Raw genomic sequence first — 26,640 nt, 5'->3', positions numbered from 1 at the left:
TCTCTTTTGGGGGGGATTCTAAGTGCCCATGCTATATTAGTCATAGGAAAAAGAACTGAAGCAACCCTCCAAGCAAGTGCAGCAAATAAATATCAAGTTGAGGTCATCTGGGTCCAGTTAAGAGCTGTCTTATAGCAACTGCATTTGCCAGCTCTTGCAATAATGCAGGAACAAAGTAAAGAACTCTAGAGTTTCTCCCCCACCTCGCCTCCCCCACAAAAGTAGTGTTGCTGTTCATACGAAAAATAGCAAAATCCATATTAGGGCAATATTTTTATTAGGCCAACTCTTAGAGTTCCATCACACCAGTGTTTTATCACACTGTCATCCTGCCTTGTTTACTGTTTGGTCCTGTCCTGCAGTCATTTCGCCTCTTCCCCTCCATTTTCTGTGTTTTTTTAGGATGGAGAAAGTGTGATCTTTTTTCTCCACGTGGGATAGAACCACCCTTCCGTCCCCGTGTATTGCCATCCCCGTGCTATGTTGCAGAACCTCCCTCCTTGGGGGCATCTGTGTTGAAGGGTGGTCTTGCTGGTGAAAGAGGAGGGCGTGCTGAGTTGCTCGAATGACCAGGCTTGTGCGGAGTCACTCAAACGTACTTCCACTGCTCCAGCCCCACTCTCATTGCTCTCTCATTGCTATTTCTCCCCCTCGAAAGGCAGAAAAGGCTAAATTGTTAAAACAGTAAACAACAAAACTAGAGTGATGGGGGCAGGGAAGGCACCCATATCCATCACAATGTAAATCAATCACAAGAACCATGAACTGGAGGGGGAAGGAAAAGGGGCAGGGTGGGGCGAGCACAGTGGCAATACCAGGAAGTGTGAGCTGGCGCAGGTAAAAAGGTAAACAAGGCAAAATAGCGCAAGAATGCACACACATGAAAGTGAACAGCCCTTGATGTACTAATGAAATGGAGGCGGAAATCGCAGATGCATACCAGGAAAAGAAAAAGTATGTGTGATAGAGCTCTTAATAAAGACAAAAGGGTCTGAAATTTGTGTTACATTTCATACTGTTTCTCTAAGCCTGGCTTGAGCCTTTCCTTATTTATCCAGGTGGCGTAGTGATGGATGCTGCAAATACTGCCTTCTTCCCAATTCTCTCCCCCCCCCCCATTCATATCCATCTATTTAATGCTTATTCCACATAGTTCAGGTATCAAAACATTGCTCAACCCTGGTCTTGTTTCCATGACACACTCACATAATATGTCGTGCATTATGAAAGCCTCACTTCTCAGCTGTTGCCCTGAGGTCCAGATCAATGTTACACCCACACACCATAAGAGTACAAAGTCTTATTTATATTCATTTGGCTCTGAGGGCTCCAAATGTTCCTGGTTTGTTTGAATGAAATATTTTGGCAATATTTGGGCGTTAAATAATGTCATCTTAACTATTTGCAAAACAAAATATTTTAATAATACTTTTGTGTAAATGAAATATTTATTCCCTCCACCGAATTAATATACTTATACATCTTATAGACAGGCTCCGTGATTCTGTTTCCAGTGAGGGGCACATAGTTGATCCAGTCAAATGCTGGGCACCCTCAGCGGCTCTTCGCGTCCTTCAATTCTCTTCTGAAGCCTAATCCACCATCTCTCCCCGCCTCTCTGTCTGCCAATGACTTTGCCTCTTTCTTCAATGCTAAAATCCAAACTATTCGCTCCGGTCTGGCCAGCTCTGCTCCGCTTCCAACTCCTGTTCCTCACCTGTCAGTTCCTCCTGCAAATCTCTCGGTGTTCCCTTCGGTCTCAGCTGATGAACTGTCTAAAATACTGCGCTCGTCGAAGGCTTCCACTTGTTCCCGTGATCCGATTCCCTCTCACGTCTTTATTAATCTTATCCCCGCTATCCTCCTGTCCTTGCTCCACATCATTAATTCCTCTCTGTCCTCTGGTTCATTTCCTTCTGCTTTTAAACATGCTACAGTCTCTCCCATTCTCAAAAAACCCACTCTTGATCGACTATCTCTGTCTAACTACCGACCTGTCTCTTTGTTGCCTCTTGTCTCAAAGATCCTGGAACGTGTGGTCTACTCTTGTTGTCTTGACTTTCTCTCTAGTAACTCTGCTCTGGATCCCGTCCTTTGCATTCCACTGAAACAGCCCTTACCAAGATCACCAATGATCTTCTTACTGCCAAGTCTAAAGGCCATTATTCCGTTCTTATTCTCCTTGATCTAACTGCAGCCTTTGACACGGTTGATCACGATCTTCTCTTAGATTCCCTCCATGACCTTGGACTCTGTGGCTCTGTCTATAACTGGTTCGCCTCTTATCTAGAGGGTCGCTCTTTCAGCGTGTCGGCTAACGGCAGCTCGTCCTCCTCTTTTTCCCTTTCAGTAGGGGTTCCGCAAGGCTCGGTGCTTGGCCCGTTGTTGTTTTCTTTATACATGCTGCCCTTGGGTAAGCTTATTCAATCTCATGGCCTCCAATATCACCTGTATGCCGATGATACACAATTATATCTCTCATCTCCGGAACTTTCTCCTGATGTTCACGATCGTATCTCGGCATGTCTTTCAGATATCTCAGCCTGGCTGCTTCATCGTCGTTTGAAACGTAATATGGCAAAAACTGAACTGCTTGTTTTTCCTCCTAAACCTTCTCCTCACCTCTCATTCTCTCTTACTGTCAACGATGTCACGCTTACTCCGGTCAAGGAAGCTCGTAGTCTTGGCTTTATATTTGATTCCTCGCTCTCCTTTATTCCTCATATTGAGGCAGTAGCTAAATCCTGTCGTTTCTTCCTGTATAATATTGCCAGGATTCGACCATTTTTGTCTGTCTCTTCTGCCAAGACTCTTGTTCATGCACTGGTTATCTCTCTGTTGGACTACTGCAACCTTCTTCTCTCTGGCCTTCCTTCATCTCACATCAGTCCGCTGGTCTCTGTCCACCACTCTGCCGCCAAGATCATCTTCTTGGCCCGCCGCTCTGACCATGTCACTCCACTTCTGAAATCTCTTCATTGGCTTCCAATTCACTCCAGAATCCAATATAAACTTCTCCTGTTGACCTTCAAAGCTTTTCACGGTCTAGCTCCTGCCTATCTCTCCTCTCTCATCTCACACTATTGCTCCGCTCGTGTTCTCCGCTCCTCTGATGCCATGCTTCTCGCCTGCCCAAGGGCCTCTACTTCCCTTACTCGGCTTCGTCCTTTTTCTTCTGCTGCCCCTTACGCCTGGAAAGCTCTTCCAGAACACTTGAGAACTACAAACTCAATCACAGGTTTTAAAACTCAGCTAAAAACTTTTCTTTTCCCTATAGCTTTTAAATATTGAGTTTGTTCTGACCCTATACTGTCAGCTTCACCCTACCCGGTGCCTGTTTACACTTCCCTGTGCCTGTTTGCATTCTCTTTCCCTCCTTATTGTTTACTACAACTTTATTAGATTGTAAGCCTATGCGGCAGGGTCTTGCTATTTACTGTGTAATCTGTACAGCACCATGTACATTGATGGTGCTATATAAATAAATAATAATAATAATAAGTGGACATAAAACAAGAAATCACAAGCCAATTCTGATTACTTGACATGTGTCCACTGCATGTCTCCAAAGTGTTTAGAAATATGCATCTCCCCTCCATACCATTTGGTGTTTAGTGCTGCAGATACCAAAAAATGTGTGGTGAGCTAGGGTTGGGTAGGAAGTTCAAACTTTCAGCTGATTTTGCAGTGCTGGGAAGTGAAGTGGGACAAAATTCATTTGCCCCTTTTGTCTTTTGCCTGTTTCTGCCCCCCCTTTTTTTGCATATGTGGTGGTGGCCATGTTGCACTCCTCTTGGCTAACTGCCATTTTGTTTTCTCCATAATGCTGTTTGTGAATGACGACACAGTACACCACAGAATTGCTCACAGGGGGCCTTACAGAGGAAACAAAATGGTGTCTGGTGGCCAGTGGCCGTTGAAAGGAGCGCAATGTGACTAAAAGTTTGTATGCATTCTCTTTCCCTCCTTATTGTTTACTACAACTTTATTAGATTGTAAGCCTATGCGGCAGGGTCTTGCTATTTACTGTTTTACTCTGTACAGCACCATGTACATTGATGGTGCTATATAAATAAATAAATAAATAATAATAATAATAATAATAAAAGCAAGTTCAGCCCCATCTCTGAAATTCCCTTCTGAACAAATAACTGAAACTCCTGCATTTTGTCAGCAAAATTGGCGAGTTATTTTCTGCATAAAGTATTTCCAATAACTAATAACTGGATAATGGTGGATCTGTCACACTTTAGAACCATTTCAGAATATTTTTAAATATACTGTTGTATTTTATATTCAAAGGTTTTTCTGTGTTTATTTATAGGCACAATTCTGGTGAGATACTTTCTCCTCTGAAATTTGACCAAAACTTTCCTCTTTTTGTTGTTCAAATTAATTTGTTGAAATATATATCAAAATAGAACTTGGTAAAGGTTAACTCCAGTGACTAAAGTCACCGTAAAGGTATAATTAAACTGCATTCAAAAGTGGTGGTCTTCTTTCTGTCTGTCTATCTGTCTGCCTGCCTGCCTGCCTTTCCCAGAAGTATGTTTAGTAACAACCATTGTAGCATGTGAATGCTGTTGTTTGTTTTCCATATGATGGGATCTGTTTATGACATTTATTGCAAAGATTTTATTAATTACATTTGTTTTGCAGTAATGAAATGTAATTTCCCTTTTCTGAAAAATAAATGGTTTATAGATAAAAGAACTGACATATCCCATTAGCCTGTTGTAATTCATGTCTTGTACTGAGCCTTGGCATTTTATCCTCTTCAAATTGCAAATTAGATTGTTAGAGATGTCACTCACAATGACAAAGGGTCACCTATCACAATCATTAGATGTGCTAATTCTCTGTAATTTAATAATGTTTTGTTGGAGAATGGACTGAGCATTCAAGTGTCTCATTGGCAGAGGTTAATGAATATAGCCCCAAACACATTCACCTTATGATACGAATGGTTTAAATCCAATCCAGTCACATAATAATATAAGAATGGAAAGGGATTCAGGATTTGCGTAGAATCTGATGGAGGTGGGGGGAATCCTTTCTACTTTTAAGCAGCTTCCAAATAATTCTATATTTCTACTTTATTGGACAAGGAGAGTAATTCTCAGCAGTGCCCAAGAACTAACTATTTCAAATGCTAGTGAGATTCCAGATGAAATACATTAATTTAGCGGAAGGATGAGTGTGTAAGCCTTGTTCCATACATTTGCTTCTTATAAAAAAACCTATTTTATTTTAAATTAGCAAGGTTTATATTTTAATTGGAACTTTTTTTCCACTTGAAACGGAAGAGGATTGAGGGGAAAATCACTTTACAAAGTCCCTTTGACTTCAACATGTTTTCAGTCATTCTTATACCAAACTGTTTATTGAATCAGGGCTGAATAGTGTACCATTTTGTCAGTACACTGTGTATAACGTTGAGTTCAGACTTCAATTTGGTTTCACCTCACAGTACCTTACTTGCAGTTTAATACAGCTTCGTGGATTTGTTCAATTTCCTTATGCATGATATGCAGCATAAGGTTCCAAATGCAACCTGTACTGTGAAAAGAGGATTTATGAATTATGAAGAGGCTTATGTGGCTTAGAGGAAAATGCACTGGGCAAGATAAAAGACAAGTAGAGGGCATTGGGATACAAAATAAAAAAGGTGAGGAGGAATGACGTAGCATATGTATAATTAGCAGTGCAGGGGAGAGGGGTGGAATTGGACAAGTGTAGTGACTGGCAGGCTCCTTATCCTTGCTATGAAGGCAATGGGCCAAAACCAAAACATACAGTTGGGCTATATTAAGGCAGGGATGAGCAGAAGGTGGATCTGAATCTAGCGGTAGATCTCTGGGTTATTTGAAGCAGATTGGCTGGGATTTCTGACTGCCAATTATTTAACAATAGCAGAACAAAATGGCTCCCCCACCCACTCCAAATTCTGCTGTTGACATAAAGAAAGCTGGGGGTAAGCAAGAGTGGATTTCTGTGAGGAAGACTGTGAGCTCTGCTCAGTTCTGTTATTCAAAATGGCCCAATCCCATTTCCCCAGGCCAATTCTGTCCCCCCTCCTGATATAGCCTCATTTCTGGTCTCGGGGCTTGTATAGGAGAAAAGCAGCTGGGGTGGGTGGTGGGGAAGATCTAAGCTTTGGCACCCCTTCTGCCTGCTGCCTCTCTGCTGAATAAAATCCCCCGACCCCATTCTGCCACTTTACTGCTGTTTGGCAGCAACCTCCAAAGACACTTCTCTGCTGCCATCACATGTAAGTCATCCCTAAAACTAGTGGGAATGTCAGTGGGAGCCTGGTAAAGAGGTAAAGGCTGTCCTTTGTCTCAATTTTTATGACTTAAATTGGTGCTGATGTACATTTTGTGGTTTTTCCTCGATGACATGAGGTTGTGTTGGTGCACCCTTTTGTTTTTCTTTGTTTTTATTTATGTGGGTTTTTTCTTAATTGGATGTGTTTTTATTAAATTATACAAAAAAAAAAAATGAAGGCGTTTCTTTGGATATTGTCCATACAGTTTTATCCTTGTGGATCTAGGCTGGCAACCAATAGGAGATGGGAGTCGTCAAGGCAGCTCGCTATGCTGTTGGTTTGTCATGAGCTTGAGGCAAGATAGGTAGCATTTGCTTGACCACCTGAGCATAGGTAAATTGGTTATTACTTGCTGACTTTTAATTTAAATGAATCATAGTGTCTCTTAGCATCTTCTCAGTGGATAAAAGATCAGTCATAAAAGTCATATTTCTATAGATTTGGGTGGCATAGTCCTGCAGGCAAGTTAGTTCTGTGTGATTTAGAAAACAATCTGAATTGTTTATTTTCTCTAAAGAAACCAGATCTCATTAGTGGGCCCATGGTTAGAGACTACCACAATTTGTGAGGGACAAGAGCTTTATTCTCAGCCCACTGTCTCTTTCCACAAGCCCCTTCCCCTAGACTCAAACCCACAGCTCCAACACACCTGAACATTTGCCCTTGTATTATCTTAAGTTTCATTCATCTTCACACTCTCCTCGGAATCGCTGTTTCCCCCCACCCCGCAGATCTCATTTGTACCTCCCCTTACAATCTATTGGTTGTTCGCAGGGACACCTCACCCTGGCTCACCCCCTCCCTTTCATCAGCAATGCCGCCCTCCCTCAGAACATCGGATTGAGTACGATGGGATAAAACTACATGTAGAGGGTTGAGCGCATTGCTGGAAAAACCATTCCTTCCCCGCACTTGGAAACCTCACAAAGGGGGGGGGGGGGCAGAGGCGAGATCAGGACGGGACATGGACAGTGTCATCTGAGTCCTTTTTATGCAATGCACTGTGACAGTGGGCTATAACTCTGGTGTGATGGAGCTCCCATCCATCCATTCTTCCAAACATTTTCATGCACAAGAAACATATGTCATAGAAATGTTCTGCTCTAGGGCAGCGGTCCCCAACCTTTTTGGCACCAGGGACTGGTTTCGTGGAAGACAATTTTTCCATGGACCAGGTGGTAGTGGTGAGGGGATGGTTTTTTTGGGAAAACCCCACCCCCCCACTCCAGTGTCCTGGCTTCGCTTCAGCTGGGTGGGCGCCCAGCCGAAGCGAAGCCAGGACACTGGGGCAGGCGGGTGGCTTCGGAACGGCGCACCCAGAAGTCGCTCTCCCAGAGCGGCTTCCGGCCGGGTGCGCCGTTCCAAAGCCGCCCACCCCCACCCCAGCATCCTGGCTTCACTTCGGCTGGGCAGGCGAGATGGCGCCCCACACCCAGGTACGATGGGGTGTGGGTGTGAAAGCAGCTCACCTGCGCGGCCCGGTTCCTAACAGGCCACAGACTGGGACCGGTCCGTGGCCCGGGGGTTGGGGACCCCTGCTCAAGGGCATCAGCCTTGGGTGCACCTAAAGTTGTTCTTAGATTCTGGCCACTGCATAGATGTAGCAAAACATCAGGACCAGGTAATCTTTGTTATTAATCAGAGCTCTCTATTTTTTAAATTGAGGTCAAGGCATTAGTGAATTACACAGAACATTAATTTATTAGTAGTTTTAATATTATTGACCATATAATTACATTCATTTTTATTGCTTTTTGCCATAGCAAAAAGTAAAATGAATGGGAAATTACATAACTAGAATCAAATCAAACGGATAAATGCTTGAAATAATAGTTTCCAATATACCTGTATAAAATTATTTTCCTCTGCTAAAGACCAAAGATAAAATCTCATTTCAACAGTCTTTGGAACTGGGGCCCTCATCCATATATTATATTTCATTAGTTATTATCTTGTGTTTATCTGAAATTTGTATAATATACATTTGCATTATTAAAGCATTGTTGCAAATTATATATTTTGACTTGTAATCCACTTCTCACCTTCTGATTCTTGGTGTGGCTGAGATAATAACCTGTATGTATATCCTTTCATTCGAATATCAATATGAGGAAATAAGAAAAGGATAAGCAAAATGTGTGATCTCTTTTGCTTATCTTGAAATTGCTATTGTACTCGTGTGAATTATCCTACAAAATCTCTGTAATGCTGATTACATTTTTTTATTGTACTAAGTCATGCTATTCAGTTCCTCCTCCCCAAATTCCTCACATCTATCTAAGCTGATTTTAGAGCAACACAGAGATGGTACTTCGATTTGTTATCATAATGGTATATTTTTAAAACATAATATTCTGCAGTTCTTCTTGGTACAATGACAAACCCTATATTCTATTTCCCTGTCTTTCTGTAAACATACACACACATGTACACAGTGGCTATATTTACATGTAACACTAAGCCACAGTTTATGTTTGTTGTTTTAGCCATGAATTGCTGTGCAAACAAACCATGGCTTGGTTTTATTATTCCTGGTTTATTTCTGTTCAGGCTGATTTTGCCTGCCTTCAGCGTGATTTCATTTTCTGGCTGCTCTTGTTGCGCACCTCTGTTTCAGGGCAGGAAGCAGTGCAAACAAGCCAGGGATAAACCATCAGTCTGGTTTCAGACATCACAACAAGCCATGGTTTAAACTTTATAACTTTGTAAGCGAACTTCATAAGTGAACAATAAACCATGGGTTGTATTTGTGATTTGTAGCTTGTTAACACAATTTGTTCTTTGCAATGATGGGTTCAGACACAAAGACAAGCCTTATTACAGCAGACCATAAACCATAGTTTAATTAACTAAATAATAAACCCATAACCTGTATTTCTGGGTTTCTTGTTATGTACAGTATGAACCTGGAACTACAGATATGGGTTGCTTATATGAACAACTCATAAAGAGAACCTATAGTTTGTTGTTGGGTTGTGAAAAGTTGGTTGTTTAAACCATAGGTTGACATTACATGCGAACCCAGAATTGTAGGTTGTTTGTTGGTTGTTTTGTCAGGCTACAGTGGAAGCAGGCAAGAGTTGTAAAAAAAAAACCCCAACCTTTTTACATGCCAGTACTACAGTGCCATAAAGGCACTTGGGATACAGGGAGGGAGCAGGCAAAGGAGGAGGGAGACAAACAAGTCTGTGACTAAGAATGCAAACTATGTTTTGTTCAATTGTCTGCCAGACAAAGCCTGGCAACAAACCCAGGTTTAAATAAACCATGGGTTAACGTTACATGAGATCCAGACACATGGCTTAGCATTATATGTGAATAAGGCTAGTGTATGGAAAAATAAATAAAATAAAATAAAATAAAAAGAAACTATCAGGGACTGCTCCAGTTGGACTCCCCACCCTCTGGGCTAATAGACATCTTGACCCTGTGGGGAAGAACCCTCCTTTGGGAGATGAGAGGGGGGAGCATGGCCTTTCCACCAGCCCTAATAAACCAGTCTCCTTAATTTCTTTTTCATTTCCCCCTCTTCCCTCCCTATCCCCTTTTCCTTGTGTGTCATGTCTTTTTTAGAATGTAAGCCTGAGGGCAGGGAACTGTCTTCTTTGCTGATTGATTGTAAGCTTCTCTGGGAGCCTTTTGGGCTGAGGAGGGGGATAAAAATACTATAATTAAATAAGTAAGTAAATAAATAAAAAGTATATATACACAGACATAAAGGAAACCTATAAAGAACTAATTCTTAATTATTGCTCTTCAGTATGAAACATGTTATTGTTGTGAATGATACAGCTTTATGCTGACGTGATGAAAGAATTTTGCATGTAGCTATGTTGCCTTGTCACATTTTTAGTATTACATTGTAGATATAAGGAAGAATAAATACCATCAACAGACTCTGATTCCATCAAAGAGATGAGCATGTTGAGATATGCGTGCCCAGCACCCACCTCAATTTTTGCTTACAATGTGACGCCAGGGGACTGTTCAGGTGAAAAATGACCCACATGCAAGCCTTCTCATCCACAAACCCTTCTGTATACCTCATATAAATCACTGGGTTACAATCCAGGCATCAAAATATGTTCTGACATAATATGGCTGGATAAATCCAGGTTATCCAATTGAACTTCAATGAGGTTTCTATGAATTCATATAATAAGAACTGAAATCGGAATTGTGGTCTTCAGGATAAATAAATATTTTTACAAATAAAAATAAACACTTTCATGAGTTGTTGATATATCATGAATATTAGAAAAAAAATATGAATTTAATTTCACTTTTGTTTGTTGTTTAATATTTTCTCATCCCAGAAGCTTTTGCACTCTTGCTTAACACACACTCTATTTTGGCATCTTGTGCCTTCCTGAACTTGTATCTGAGTGGCTTATTGCTGAAATATCTTTTCTTTACTATTGCTGCCTATTTCTCTACAGAGGATATTTTAAAAAATGTGACAATATGAGTTTCACCCTTATTTTAGTTTAGTTCATTCTATTTCACCTCTGTCCGTTTTCCTGAGCTATTCTTAGGGCACATTCCTATGCAGGTTTAGACATAAAAAAGAGTCCTACAAATCTCAGCATCCCTCCAGTCAGCTATATTGTAGGACTTCTTTTCCTGTATGAACATACATAAAACTGTGCCCTCAATTAGCTATTTTCTGTTAACTCCATGGTTTCAGACCAGTGACAAACAAAATTAAACTTTGCTTACTTATATTTCAGGATCTTACTATCTCTTGGAAGAAGTAAGGGAGAGAAAACAATGGCTTTGATAAGAATGAGTTTAGTAGAAGAGATAGTTAATAAAAATTATATTATTGCTTATGATGCTGAAATGAATGATGAGAGAAAATATTTTGATTTTTTATTTATTAATATATACATGCTTATTAATTTTTTTAAAAAATCTTTAGTTAATATATAAATATTAAAAATCAGATTTAACTTCACTGTTAAAATACAATAAAACATTTTCATACTATAATAACAATACAGAACTATACAAGGAACAGTAAGATGGAGCAGCATAATATTAATTACAATTACTCAAAGAGCATTTTCAAGTTAGCTATTACTTACAGGCTCATAAGGTTTCAGGATATAAACATGAGGGTCAGTGCCCAGAGATTTTAGGTAGGTCAATATCAGCATCTCAATCTTGACTTCTGTTCTCCTTTGGGGCAGCCAGAAAGATCTGCTGTGTGAAGAGATTTGATTTAAAATACATTTTCCTTAAAATCCTTAAAGATTTTTAGGAAGTTTTTGAAATTTGTTTTTGTCTTGTTACCATTGAGTTTTTGCTCTTTTGAATCATACCTTATACCATGTAAATATTGTTTGATTTTTTAAAAAAGAAGTAATGTAAGTTCTTAGAATAGTTTCTCTCAAGCATATCTAATACAATGTCTGGTGGAACCAGAGAAGAAAGGTAATTCTCACACATTCTGACCAACTCAAGTAACTCATGGTTTGCTTAACTACTAGGGCATAGTTACATATCTGTAAGAAGTAAAATGTGAGAAATAAGCAGTTTTGTTTCAATTTCTTGCAGAGGCTGATCTAGGCCATCTAGACAGCATGTTGAACCTGATGAAAGATAAGATCAGTACCTCACGAAGGAGGAGGAGATATCCAAGGCATACAGTGGACGATTACAACATTGAAGTGCTTCTAGGCGTTGATGACTCTGTTGTACAATTCCATGGGAAAGAACACGTTCAGAAGTATCTTCTGACACTGATGAACATTGTGAGTAATTTATCAACGTTTAAGATCAGAAAATTAACTGAAACTGATTTGGTTGCTTCACAGGGCTTGCAGGTCTCTGCCTGTCTGTTTAAAATAAACACTTTAAGGATTCAAACTGGCACTACTTCTAGGTCGGAATTCTGACCGGTTTAAAAATTTAACCAAATACCTTTCCCACATTTTTAGACACTTCCTCTAAAGTAGACAACAACATTAGTTCATTTTAATCAGACTCTTTCAACTGAAGGTAGTAGAAGTGGAATATTTTGGTTTGTGTGTTTTCAATTTTGATTACTCAGTTTTGTGTTGTTGTTGTTGTTGTTGTTGTTATTATTATTATTATTATCATCATCATCATTTCTATACAACCCCATAGCCGAAGCTCTTTGGGCATTTTACAAAAGATTAAAGGAATGTATGAGGAACGTTCTGAATGATAAATTGTTCAGGACATATACCTCCTGCAATCCCATGCACATATACTTAGGCGTTAACTCTACTGACCTCAGTGGGTTTTACTTCAGAGTAAATATACATATTAATGGACTGCCAATGAGTTTAAATTTCTTAAGATTCTGCTTGGTAATCTAGCTGTGAAAATCCCATATAGGAAGCACATCTTTGAAGCATACTGCCCTAGGTGCAAAATGTACCAGTCACTCATATTTGCTCCCAAAGCTCCCATATCACCATTTATTTCAACATGGAAAGCGGATTTGTTTGGACACTTTTTTGTGTGTGCCCAGTGCCTCCCATGAAGATAATTGGGGAGGCCCTTTCAAATGCGAGAACTCTGTGTACACATCAATATGGCACGAGAGTACAATGAGAAACCAAATCAGGGTAAATGAGATATGTTACCATAATACAGAATTCTCTGTTGTCAGCTAAATTATGTCTTCCCCACAATAACCAGAAATGTCCGTGCTCTGAAGAATATCATACATGTGATCCAAATCACAGGGATATCATTCCAATTGTTGGTGAAATGGGATGGATTCAAACCAAGCTTCAAAGGCCTGCTATTGGATATTTTCAAGTTTAAACTATTAAAAAGGGAGTGCCTTTTAAGTAGGGTGACCATATGAAAAGGAGGACAGGGCTCCTGTATCTTTAACAATTGTATAGGCAAGGAAATTTCAGCAGGTGTCATTTGTATGTATGGAGAACCTGGTGAAAATTCCTCTTCATCACAACAGTTAAAGTGCAGGAGCTATACTAAAGTGACCAGATTTAAAAGAGGGCAGGGCACCTGCAGCTTTAAATGTTGAGGAAATTTCACCAGGTTCTCCATATATACAAATGACACCTGCTGAAATTCCTTTTTCAATACAACTGTTAAAGATACAGGAGCCCTGTCCTCCTTTTCATATGGTCACCCTATTTTAAGAGATTTTGAGAGGAAGGTGTTTACATTTCCTTATATTTCCATACCAAAGCATGGTGGCAAACAGCCACATAACTGCATCTGGCCCCTAGTCTGCTCTAGCAGGGCTATACCAAGGCTGGAAGAAAGGAAGAAGTAGGAGGCCCACTGGGAAGAAGGCAATGGTGATTGTGTTGTGCTCATCCCCAATCCACAAAACACATAAGAACTAGATTTCCTTTCAACCAGCAAACTTGATAATAGTTCTTCACAAGCATGACCACATTTTCAAAAATCTGCATTACTAAAGAGGTCGTTGATAGGAGGACCTTTAACAGAGAAGACTTAGGCCATGACTAGGCCAGGCCTATATCCCAGGATTCTCCCGGGATCATCCCTGTGCATCCAAATGACACACAGGAGATCCCGGTAGCAGGCAGGGACGACCCCTCCATTTCCCTGGGATAATCCGTAGGTCTAGCTAAGGCCTTAGGTTCAGATATGTGCTTAGAACACTCAGTCCATTTCGATGGCATATGACTGTATGTAACTGACTATATTCGTGTATGCAAGGGGGTGGAACAGAAAGGAGATCAGAAGAAGAGAAAGATTGCTGGACAGAAATAGGTACAGAGGTTTTTCCACTGTCAGAACTGGTTCTGGTGGAACCTAGGGTTGAGGCAGCACTGTGATGTTTGACTTTTTGTTGCCAATGTTATGATGTATTTGCAATGCTTTACTGTTTATTGCTGTTTAAGATATAAGCGCTGTGGACATCAGATGGTAAGAGGTTAATGCTGTTGAGAGGGGAAGTGAGTAAGTAGAATGTGTGAAGTGAATGCTGATTGGCTGGTGGTACAAAGGTTTGTATTGGCAGTTAGCAGCTGGAGGGAGGAGTTGGGGAAGGAAGCAGTTAGGATTTGTGTGTGGAGAGTTAGTTAGAGTCTGGTTTTTGTCTGAGTTAGAGTCCGGAGTTTGTCTGTGTAGGGTCTAGAGCAAGTGTAGGAACAATGTGTTTTATTATTTGGGAGGAAGGAGTGAGAGGGATGAGAGAGTGTAGTCTGGGGTATAGAGTAGGCAGGGTTGCATTTGAAATTGAATTGAAACAGACAAGTATTGAACCTGATGAAACCATAAGCTTTGCACGCTGCATAATCTTATTTGTTTTTAACAAAATTTATTCTGTTTTTTAAACTGGAATTGGATTCTTGGAGAACCTGAAGTAGGGTTCAGTGTTAAATGGTGGCAGCGCTGAAGAATAAGGTTGAATAGAGGGTGCTGGGCTGGTTGCTTTTGGGGCCAAATAGAGTTGGCGAGTCACAGAATCCATGAGCAGCATTCTGAAGAGGCCCTCCTTGGTTGGGATCCAGTTACCTAGGGATGTCGTGGGCTCTCCCACACTAGAGGCCTTCAAGAGGCAGCTGGACAACCATCTGTCAGGTATGCTTTAGAGTGGATTCCTGCATTGAGCAGGGGGTTGGACTCGATGGCCTTTTAGGTCCTTCCAACTTTACTATTCTATGATTCTAAGATTTATAGAGGAAATAAAGGAAGTATCACTAGGGGTGCATCACAAGGATGCGATGCACCATAATTCTTGCAGCCCTCTGCACAAGAATTGGGAGGCACAAGCAGGGCTGCAAGTGGGAGAGAAGAAGGAGAGCATCCCATTGTACAAGTAAATTCCCCCTGAAACAACTCTGTGAGGATTATATTCCAAGAAGACTCAGGGAGGAGGGAGCATATATAACTTTTTATGGGTCTCCACCTGTTTCATAATTACTTTGTTTTTTTATCAACTGTTAAAAATAAACCACCAACTTTCATTCTGAAATAAAGAACTGTTCACCCTCTGATTATTATTTCTTTTCTTTTATTTCTCTGCCTGGAGAAATTTCTTTGCCTTGATAAATCTATTGCTTTGCCTGGATTAATCCAGTTGCTGCGGTCAATTCCCTATTGTTCTGATTGTAATAAGGCAGCCTTAAGCCTCTCTCTCTCTCTCTCTCTCTCTCTCTCTCTCTCTGTTCATGAGAAACATTCCTTCCCAATTTACTATCATGGTAACTTGGGTACTAGTGACAGATTCAGGAGTCAGAGTGACATATACAGGCAGTGTATCTTGTTAAATAGTATTTTGGCGCTTAACAATTCGCCATTGTATTTGAATGCATTTGGAAATTGCCATTACAAGATGGCTTTGTTACGAGACCTTGTTTTCACTTTGCTATGAGACTGAAACTGTATTAATGGTTGTATTAACATTGCTCCTTAGTGTTCAGTATACCTTCAAAAACATTAAAGGTGCTAACACAGAATTTGAGATAAATGAAATGAAATGAAGTATGTAGATGAAACAGATGGTTTTCTACGTTTTCAGGTTAAAAGAAACCATATAAAGCTATCAGTAATGTGGCAGGGACACAAAAACAGATTTTGAACAGCAACCTTTTATCATGTTTCTTAAATCTATTTTAAGTTATACAGTAATTGTAAGGATATCATAAGGCTGTATTATCTATTCCAATTCTCAGTATATATATTTATTCCATCATATACACTGTTATTTTTATTATTGTTTATGTACTTGATTTATATCCCACCCTTTCTCACACAGAGCGTAATAACCTATATAAAACACAGTACACCACATAAACAACATTAAACTCATGACTCTAAAATCACAAATTTATAATAAAATACAACAAAACCAACACAAAATCAACACCAACAAAAATCAACACAGTCAACCAAAAACCAAATAGAGCACATGACTGTACCCCACAAAACCTACACAAATAAATAAGCCTTTAGCTGACAACACTATGGGGAACAGCCAAATCTCTACTGGAAGAGAGTACTATAGTGGGATGTTGCCACTGAAAAGCCTTGCCCCATATGGTAGACCCACAGACCATATTCCTAAAGGGCACCACAGGAAAAGCCTCCCTGGCTATTATTTATTTATTTAGCACCATCAGTGTACATGGTGCTGTACAGCGTAAAACAATAAAATAGCAGAACCCTGTCGCATAGGGTTACATTCTAATAGAATCATAATAAAACAATAAGAAGGGGAAGAGAATGCACCAAACAGGCACAGGGTAGAGTAAAACTAACAGTATAAAAGTAATCTCTGCTGTGGCACCCCGGTTGTGGAATGAGCTCCCCAGAGAGGTCCGCCTGGCGCCTACACTGTACTGCTTTCATTGCCAGCTGAAGACCTTTTTATTCACTCAGTATTTTAACACTTAATTTTAACTTAAATTTAAATTTTACTGTTTTAGCTCTGTATTTTAATCTTATAATCAACTTTACTGTGTGGTTTTATTCTGGTTGTGCTTTTTATACTGTATTTCGTAATTGTGTTTTTAACCTGTTGGATGTTTTTTGTGGTTTTAATTTTTGTGAACCGCCCAGAGAGCTTTGGCTATTGGGCGGTATAAAAATGTAATAAATAAATAAATAAATAAATAAATAAATAAATAAATAATCTTAAATCCTGAGATGGTTAGTATTGGGGAAGGTGGTCCTTTAAATATCAAGCTCCTGAGCCATCTAGAGCTTTTTACACTGGTGCTAATATGTTGAATTGGACCTGGTAGCTCACTGGCACCCAATGCAGATGTTTCAGAACTGGTGTGCTATGCTCGTGTTTCACTCTCAATACACATTAAGGATTATTCTGCACTAGCTGCAGCTTCTGGACTAGATTCAAAGGAAGCCCCGCACAGAGAGCATTGCAATAGTCCAGTCAGGAAGTTATAAGATTATGGACTAGGTTATTCCAGTCCATGAGCAGCCATAGCTGGTACTTATGGCTAGCCATAAGTACTACTCACCAGTGAGGCCACCTTGACCCCCAGTGACAACTTTGAACTAGGGAGTATTCCCAGTTAAATAACTGCTCCAAAAGCGGGAGTGCTACTCCATCCAAAACAGGCCATTTACCTAATTCCTGTGTGTGGGAACCACCTGCCCCTAGAGCTTCCATTTTATCAGGAGTTAACTTCAGTTTAATGGCCTTCATCTAGCCCACTACTGTCTCTGGGCACCTGTCTAGCTCTTGCACAGCCTTTCCTGATTAAGATGGAATGGAGATCTGGGTGTCATCTGCATATTGGTGACACCATGCTCCAAATCCCTGTATGACACACACACACACACCAGAGGTTTCATACAGATATTAAACAGCATGGGAGACAAGATGGAAACTTATGGAACCCCACAGAATAACCACCATGTAGTCAAGCAGACATCTCCCAGTGCTACTTTCTGGTGACGACCATTGCAAGTAGCAGCGGAACCACTGAAACACAGTGCCTCTTGCTCCCTACTAGGGATGTCTTGATTTTGTTAAATCCATTCCAACTGTGTTTCATGAATTTTCAGGTGCTTTTCATTTTGTCAGTCACTCATCGATGGAGCCAGATTTTTTAAAACCAGAATTTCATTCTACTTCCACTAATCTGCATAAACACTAATTCCCCTGAATGAAAACCTCCGCACAAGTCCGGGGAACCCACTTGACTTAGGAGAAGCTGGCCCACTGCAAAATTCGCAGGTCAGATTCATAGAAATCCAAACTCATTTGAAACTGTTGCAGATTTCTCCGACGTGCCTACTCTGAACCCACTGAGCTGTTTCATGAGAATACTGTGGGCAACAGTATCAAAAGTCACCAAGAAGTCAAAGCAAATCAAGACCCCTTTCACTGCATCCCCCAAGTTGGGTCCCACGGAAAAGCCAGCATCATTGCCCCCAAGTGCATCATGTACCAAGGAGCCCACTCACCACTGTAAGCAGCGTGCCCAGTTGGAGAGAGCTGAGGCTCCAGGCCCAAGGGCTTCCCTTTATTTATTTATTTATTTATTTATTTATTACATTTTTATACCGCCCAATAGCCGAAGCTCTCTGGGCGGTTCACAAAAATTAAAATCATCATAAAACAACCAACAAGTTAAAAATACAAATACAAAATACAATATAAAAAGCACAACCAGGATAAAACCACGCAGCAAAATTGATATAAGGTTAAAATACAGAGTTAAAACAGTATAATTTAAATTTAAGTTAAAATTAAGTGTTAAAATACTGAGTGAATAAAAAGGTCTTCAGCTGGCGACGAAAGGAGTACAGTGTAGGCGCCAGGCGGACCTCTCTGGGGAGCTCATTCCACAACCGGGGTGCCACAGCGGAGAAAGCCCTCCTCCTAGTAGCCACCTGCCTCACTTCCTTTGGCAGGGGCTCACGGAGAAGGGCCCCTGTAGATGATCTTAAGGTCCGGGTAGGTACATATGGGAGGAGGCGTTCCTTCAAATAACCTGGCCCCAAACCGTTTAGGGCTTTAAATGTCAATACCAGCACTTTGAATCGGGCCCGGACCTGGACTGGCAGCCAATGAAGTTGTAAAAGGACTGGCGTAATGTGATCTCGCCAGCCAGTCCCTGTTAGTAAACGGGCTGCCCTGTTTTGTACCAGCTGAAGCTTCCGGACCGTTTTCAAAGGCAGCCCCACGTATAACGCATTGCAGTAATCCAAACGAGAGGTTATCAGAGCATGGATAACTGTAGCTAGGCTATCACTGTCCAGATAAGGGCGCAGTTGGTATATCAGCCTAAGCTTTATGGCTCTGAAGCAAGAGTTGGGGTCTGGAAAGGATAGGCAGGCTGAAGGATTATACGGTTCAGACAGCAATAGCATTTGCTGTAGCAAGTATTCTCTTTCCTTAGATTTGTCCAGGATTCTCAAGGATCAGTCTCTGACCACTTTTGCAGTCTTTGACTGCTTCTTGATTTTCAAGGAGATATTCATTCTCTGCTCTGGACAGCTGCTCCACTTTCTCCATATTTCCATTTTCTCCAGGACTTGACAGTGGCAAAGTCCTAATCTGGTGACTCTACTACTTCATGTTTACATAGAGAGCTGTTTGTGTGATAAGCTCCCATATATATATATATATATATATATATATATATATATATATGGAAGTTACCACATCAGATAAATATAGTTCAGCTCCTCTTTGCTGACATAATTTTTCAGTTCTACAACTAAGTCTACTAAGACAATGGGTAGTATCTTATTGTGCCTGTGTGCTCATGGGAGTGACGACTTGCACAAAAGGGCTTTTGTGCTTCTACAATAACCTGAAGAATGGAAACTTTTGTTTCTTGAATATGGCAGGTCAGCGGAGCTTGCAGAAGGGAGCTCCACTGCCCAGTCCCAATTTGGAAATGAGCATTTCCATGGTCATTTTTTAAAAGCGTGAATGTTGCATTGTGCAAGTGCTTACTCCTGTGAGCACAATGGAACCAGCAGAGTTGGAGCGTAAGACCATAAGAAGAGCCCTCTATCTAGTCCAGCATTCTGTTCACACAGTGGCCAACCAGATGTCAACCAGGAACCCATAAGCAACAGGAGCATCCCACCTATGTTCCCCAGCAACTGCTTCTGATATTGGAGGTAGCCATTGATAGCCTTCTCTGCCAGGAATTTATCCAACTCCCTCTTAAAGCCATCCAAATTGGTGGCCATCACAGCATCTTGTGGTAGTGTGTTCCATAGTTTAACTATGCACTATGTGAAGAAGTACTTCCTTTTATCTGTCCTGAATCTTTCACCAATCAGCTTCATGGGATGACCCCATTGGTTTCTAGTATTTTGAGAGAGGGTGAAAAATGTCTCCCTATCCACATTCTGTATACCATGCATAATTTTGTACACCTCTATCATGTCTCCCCTTAGCCTCCTTTTTCCCCAAGCTGAACAATCCCAGCTGTTATAACCTTCCCTCGTAGGAGAGATGCTCCAGCCCCTTAATCATTTTAGTTGCCCTTTTCTGCCCTTTTTTCAGCTCTACAATATCTTTTGTATACTGCCCAATGTTATTTTGCCCAGTTCAAACATTTATCCCAGAATGAGGAAGCACAATCTAGCTTGACTTACTTAGAGAATTTGAGTGAACTTCCTTCACTAGCACAGTCAAAACCATGTAATATCTCACGCTCACTGAATGGTTTACTTCTTACTCAATACATCTGTTTTATATTCTCTGACTAATATCCATAGTAAAAAGTGTGCATGTTTGAGCGAGAGAGAGAAAGAGAGAATCAGAGAGGGAAAGGGGGAGAATTGGGATTGTGTAGCCAACATGGCCTGAATGGGTGCTCTGATTTTTATCTGTTGAATTTGAAATGAGGTCACCCTCCCAAAGGTAATTGTGATCCAAGAAATGCCAGACCATTTTTCACACATTGGGATGTAGCCAGCTTCATCCCAATGTGTTGACTAATCCACAAGGATTTCAGCAAAGCAAAGCAGGGCCAGTTGCCATCTAACTCTCGGCCTTGAACCATTTTTCCATTGACAAACTTCACGCTTCCATTAAGATGTCTGTACCTCTCCATACGGTCCTTTCTAAACGATTCTTTTGGGCAAATACTGTGTTGCCTGGGCATTGACTTTTGGATTCTTTCTTCAGCTTAATTATGTTGGAACTATTAAAATGTTCATCATTATGGCAAGCAGGGTGGTGGTGGTGGTGGGAGGGTTTGTATGCTTCAGTTTCTGTGAGCTGTGCTCCTCCTGTGGGATCCCTGTTAGTGAGGGTCCCCCAGCACTGGTGGAGGGCAAACTTTTGTCTCAGTACAACATTGTCCCTAGGTTTAATCTTTTATTTTTCTCCACAGAGGTGAATGCCAATCATTAACTTATAGGAAAATGGGGTGGGGTGGGTGGATTTAGGGTAGGACTAACCCTATTCTTTGCCACTGAGGCCATGGCTAGACCTACTGGGTCTAGCACAATGGAGGAGGGAGGATCTCGTGATATGGTGAAATCTCCCCCTTGTCTACATGCGGTGCACGACATTGTAGGATGAAGAGGACGTTGCACCCGCCTTTTTTTTAAAGGAGACAGAGTGCACGAGTGGAGAAAAAGTAGGTTTTTTTAAAAAAACAAAATTCCCCGCTCCCCCCCACCGATGGGCACAGAACTCCTGAGGAGCTCTGTGCCCTGTGTCCAGCTCCCAGCTCCTCGCAGTTATTCGTGAGGAGCGGGGACAAACCGCGATGCCCACCCACACGTTCCGCAGTCTCGGGGTCATCCCAAGACCGCAGAAAAAATACCAAAAAAAGGGTAGATCATTCCTCCCTGCTTCCGGGATCCGCTGTGCATCATGGATGATCCCAGGGCAATCCCTGGGATATCGCCCCGTCAAGCTGTGCCCTGAGAGTCATGTTTTCTCCTGTCTGCATCATTCCTGGGTTCTTTTTCTTGAGGGTACTGGAAGACTCAAGAACTTTGGGCCCCCAAATTCATTCTCCACAGTTGCTGTGGTGAGCGTTCTTCCCTGCTCTGGCAAGTGTGATGGGCTCCCCTGCTCCTGAGTTTGGAGCTGCAGAGTGGGCGGGGCAATCATCCCTGAACTGGTGCAGTTCTACAGAGGTGTTCTGAGTACTCAGTGTGATGTCAAAGGAAAAACCCAGCTCCTCTCACATCTTAGAGGAGGGCAGGGCTGGGCCATGGTCTCATACTGTAAGGGTCATGCTGTCAAGGGCATCTGCAACTTGTACACCCGTGGATTTTGATGTGTATGTGATAAAGTAATAAATCTCTCATAAAATAAAATTCCCTGCCAGCAAGTTTTCAGTTTAAATTTTGCCTTTGATGTGTTGGTACAAGGGACTATACAAGAACGATACAGTTTGGGGGTGATTTAATGCAGCAGGTTTTCAGAGTTGGAGGGGGGAATTATGGGAGAGAGAGAGAGAGAGAGAGAGCAGTCGGTCCCAGATGGTACAAAGGGCACGAATGTCACCTTTTTATTTTCTTGACTGTTTCAAGAAAACTCATAAAGTAAATTCAAGCCCAGCTGAGGAAAAGAAGATTATGAATGATATTATTCAGTGTTTTTGGTAGCAGACTCATAGTTGCAAAACTGGTTTGCATTCTGATGGCAGCAAAACTTTGTCAATAATATGTAGGAGACGAGATTCTCTTGGTTCATTTAAATTGCTACAGTACCTTACAGATTAAGAAGCCCAGGTTCATACATATGTACAGCCAGCAGCAGCCTTGCATTAGTGTGCTGCTTTGTGCCAAGAGTAGCCTCCAGGGTTAACTGGGCACTCTTCATTAGCACACAACCATGTAGTTGTTCCATCTTCCTGATTTTTTCTCAGGTCTTTTTCCCTTACACCAGGGGTTTGTAACACAGTACCCACCAGGACCCCTGAGTGAACCCACTGGACCCCACTGCCAGATCCCTTCCTCTTCTAGACCCCTTCCTTACCCATCCACCTGCTTGCTGTTACTTCCCCTGAGCTCTGCAGCCAGGAAGAAGGAAGTCTTCCAATTAGCCAACTTCCTGCTTTCTCACTGCTAAGGTGATTTAGAAATGGCGGCAGCAGGCAAAGCAACCAGCCAACCAGTATGTGGATATGCAGCAGGAGAAGTGGTGATGGCAGCAGGAGAAGTGATAGCCGTAGCGGATATGTGGCAGATGGAGCAGGGGGAGGGAGGAGAATGAAAAGGAAGGGGATCAAGAAAAGTGGGAATCCAAGAAGGGGGCAACAAAAGTGAAATTCATGGGGGCCAACAAAATGTGCCCATCAGGCTGAAAAAAAAAAGGAAAATGTACACGTGTCCCTGAAAAAAAATTGTCATCCCCCCTAAATTGTCACATGTGCCCATAAGCCCCCAAAGATTGCCTCCCCCTGTTCTACACAATTTGCTGTTGATGCAGAGGACATGATTCTTCTGCAAGACGGAAAGGAGGAGGCTTTACAGGACTAGGTTCTTTATTATGGCTTGGTCTTCTATAAGCAGGGTATGATCATCTGGTGGAGTAGGCTGTTGCCTACAAAAGTGCATGCCTCAGCTAATCAGATAGACTCTAAGGTATTTACTGCTCTAGATTAATAGCCTGAGCCTATTCCCTGCTTCAGCTCTTATGACAGAATCAGGGCTTTATGCCACTACTGTAAAGCCACAACCGCCACGCACACATCACCAGTGCTAAGTTACCAATGCTAGTGCAGTTTGCTGCTGGTGGCTTCGCTTCCATAATATTTCTCTCTCAAATGCTTCCTAATCTTTTCTCTAATGAACACCCAGTGATGGATAATTACCCTATCACTGGTAATTAATTCCGTGGCCCAAATATCCTTTTGGATGGGATTTTTTGGGTAATGTTTATCGCTACCCTAACCTGCATTTGACACTAATGATCATGATCTTGGGCTGTGCACACAATGCTCCCAAGATGGTGAGGCCACTTCTGTGGCAGCTGCCCATGCGCAGTGAAGTGCATCAGCATCCTAAGTGAATAAGGCGATTTTTCTCCCTAGTGCTACAGCCCTACTCCAGCCTTCCTGTTTAAAAAGCCCGTTGTAATGAGGAGAAAGTTGCTTTGTCTGTCAGGTGAGGCAACATACCTGAAAGCTCCTTACCACGTGCACTTATGGAGTCACCACTGCTGCCAGAAGTATGTAGCTCTCTCATTCCCTTCCTCAGTGGAGCCACAGTAGGCCTTGGACTCTTTGTAGTGCCCTCCTTCCTCTCCATTATGCCATTCTACAGCCCCTCAGCATTTTCTGATTCTTCCCTTTGGCTGCATGGAATATATACATTTTATTTTATTAGATCCTTAGATCCTTGAGGGCGGTTCTCAAGACAGTCAAGGCATGTGTGGTTCAAGGCAGTTCAAGGTAGCGCTCAAAGTAGCATGCATGGTTCTCCCCCATTTGATCTTCAAAACAACTCTGTGAGGTAGATTATACTGAGAAATGGTGACTGGCCCAAGGTTATGCAGTGAACTTCATGGCTGAGTAAGGATTCAGTCCAGGTATGCTTTAGGGTGGATTCCTGCATTGAGCAGGGGGTTGGACTCAATGGGCTTTAGGCCCCTTCCAACTCTACGATTCTATGATTCTATGAATCCTAGTCAAATACTAACCACCCTACAGCAGCTTACTCTAACCAGGTGCCATCCAGATGTTTTGGACTTCAACTCCCATCAACCTCAGCATGGCCAGTGGTCAGGAATGCTGGGAGGTGTAGTCTAAAACATCTGGAAGGCACTAAGTTTGGAGAGATGGTAGCTCTCTCTGGATTGTGTGTTCTCTCCAATTTGTCTTTTCGTGCTGTATTAACAACGTGTCAAAAGTTATGGCACAGGTCTTTATGCCGTGGTGTAAGCCAATGACATGATGTTGAGATGGCAGTATTAAAGTAAGGGTGCTGAAACAGGCGTTTCAGGCCTTTAGGACATCATTTAGTGCAGGCCTTTAGGACATTTTTTTTCCTGCTGTAACTTGAAGGCAAAAGTTGAGAAGGCCAATTAGCTTGAGGGAGGAACTCAGCAAAATATAACTTGATCATGAAGCCAGAAGAAAGTCTGTGACCTTTCTAAAGCCAACCTTACTGTCGAAAAAAGAGAGACAAAGGACCCTAAAATGCTCGACTAACTGGCTTTGCCAGCACATCTGTTTTGTGGGATTCTTTAAAAACTTTCTTCATAAGCAGATAACTTGGGGTTTGCAGCATTTGCTATACAAGCTAAGGAAATTTAGCCTGCTTGTATTTTGTTAGCACATCTGTGTAGATTGTAGGGATGTCATAGAAATCCTCAACAGAATCAAATGAGTTCAGATTTCTGTGAATCTGAGCCATGGACCAACTTTTTCCAAGTGGCTTTTTCCATGGATTGCCAGATTTGCAGATTTTTTAATTTTATTTTTTACTTACTGGGATTTTATGCAAATGTAGTTGTAGAAAAATATGTAAAATAAACAACACTGAAAATGTGCATTCCTTCCACATTTGATCGGTATGAATGTTCTCTTGCAGGTTAATGAAATCTATCATGATGAGTCCTTAGGTGCCCAAATTAATGTTGTCCTGGTGAGAATCATCATGTTGAGCTACGGGAAAGTAAGTATAATGTTAATAATATGCCCAAAGGCCCTCCAGAATTGTTATATAAATAGTAATATATAATGCTTTGGGATCCCAAACTGCTGTTTTGATGAATGTGTTTGGTAGCATATGTTCAGACAAACAAAGTAATTGGGTGAAATCCAGCATTCCGCAGCAGATCTTTCTCTCCCTCTCATTCCCCCGCCCTCCACAAGCCCTGTACCTACCAAAAAACATCTCCAGAGGGTCGGAGGAGGGGACCTACTCAACACAATAGGCTGTGGCAATTGGTGCTGCAGTGGGAGGGGGAATTGTTGAAACTGGGAATTGTACATGATCAGTTTAAGATTCCTCTGCCCAGCTTTGTGTGATTTCCCAAGCTACACATTACCAGGGCCGGCGCCAGACTATATTGCGCCCTAGGCAAGCGCGTTCTGAAGCTGCCGCCCTGCTCGCCCCCTCGCTCGCTCACTCACCGCCCCCTCACTCGCCTACCCACCTGCTCGCTCACTCACTCACTGCTCCCCCCCTGCCCGCTCGCCCACCCACTGCCTCCCGCTCCTGGCTTTGAAGCCAGGATGCTGGGGTTGGGGGGCGGGGCAGAGGCTTTGAAGTGGCGCGCCAGGGTCGCGGAGATGGAGCGCATCGCAGGCGAGGGCCGGGGCGAGTCGAGGCGCGGCGGCGACGATGATGCAGGGTGGGGACGCCGATGCCGCGGGCTGGCCCACTGACCCCCTCACAGCTGCCGCTACCGCCTCTGGGACGTGAGGAGCCGCCGCCGCTACCGCTGCTGAGGGGCCGCCGAGGCCGCCCCCCGCCTGGCTGCCCCTGCTGCTGCTGTTCCCCCCCCCCGCGGGGAGCTGGTTAAAAAAAGGAAAAAAAAATGAAGCAGCGCGCCTGGAAGTACTGAAGCCTCCGCCTCCAACCCCAGCCTCCTGGCTTCGAAGGAGCCAGGATGCTGGGGTTGGGCGGAGGCTGGGACGGCAGCTTTGGAACAGCACACCCGGAAGCTGCTCTAGGAGAGCAGCTTCCGTGTACGCTGTTCGGCGCCCTCGTTTGCTTGGCACTCTAGGCGGCCGCCTGAGTTGCCTCTATGGCAGCACTATGCCTGCACATTACTCTAAATCAAGCACAGGGGTAAATTGTTTTCAAAAATAAATTTGAAGGAGAAGAAAATTTCAGAGAAATTCTCATGGGTTAGGTTTTGAGATTCTTGTGCTGATCTTCCTTCTGAGGTGGCCGAGGAGTGTCTGTGAGTGTCCTGTCTT

The 26,640-nt window shown here is 42.3% G+C and overlaps 1 protein-coding gene across 1 annotated transcript in view; it reads left to right on the top strand.

Moving 5' to 3' along the window:
* The window catches only part of ADAMTS2 (ADAM metallopeptidase with thrombospondin type 1 motif 2), a 285,605-nt gene that overhangs the window by 179,898 nt on the left and 79,067 nt on the right, over nt 1–26,640 (top strand). The window contains exons 4-5 of the mRNA XM_063120825.1: nt 11,888–12,084; nt 25,304–25,387. Of these exons, the coding sequence (XP_062976895.1) occupies nt 11,888–12,084; nt 25,304–25,387 (281 nt within the window). The remainder of the gene's footprint in view (nt 1–11,887; nt 12,085–25,303; nt 25,388–26,640) is intronic.

Source organism: Elgaria multicarinata, chromosome 3 (genome assembly GCF_023053635.1).
Source record: "Elgaria multicarinata webbii isolate HBS135686 ecotype San Diego chromosome 3, rElgMul1.1.pri, whole genome shotgun sequence".
Lineage (NCBI taxonomy): Eukaryota > Metazoa > Chordata > Lepidosauria > Squamata > Anguidae > Elgaria > Elgaria multicarinata.
The sequence above is the reverse complement of the archived record's forward strand: the minus strand, read 5'-3'. Positions and strand labels throughout refer to the sequence as shown.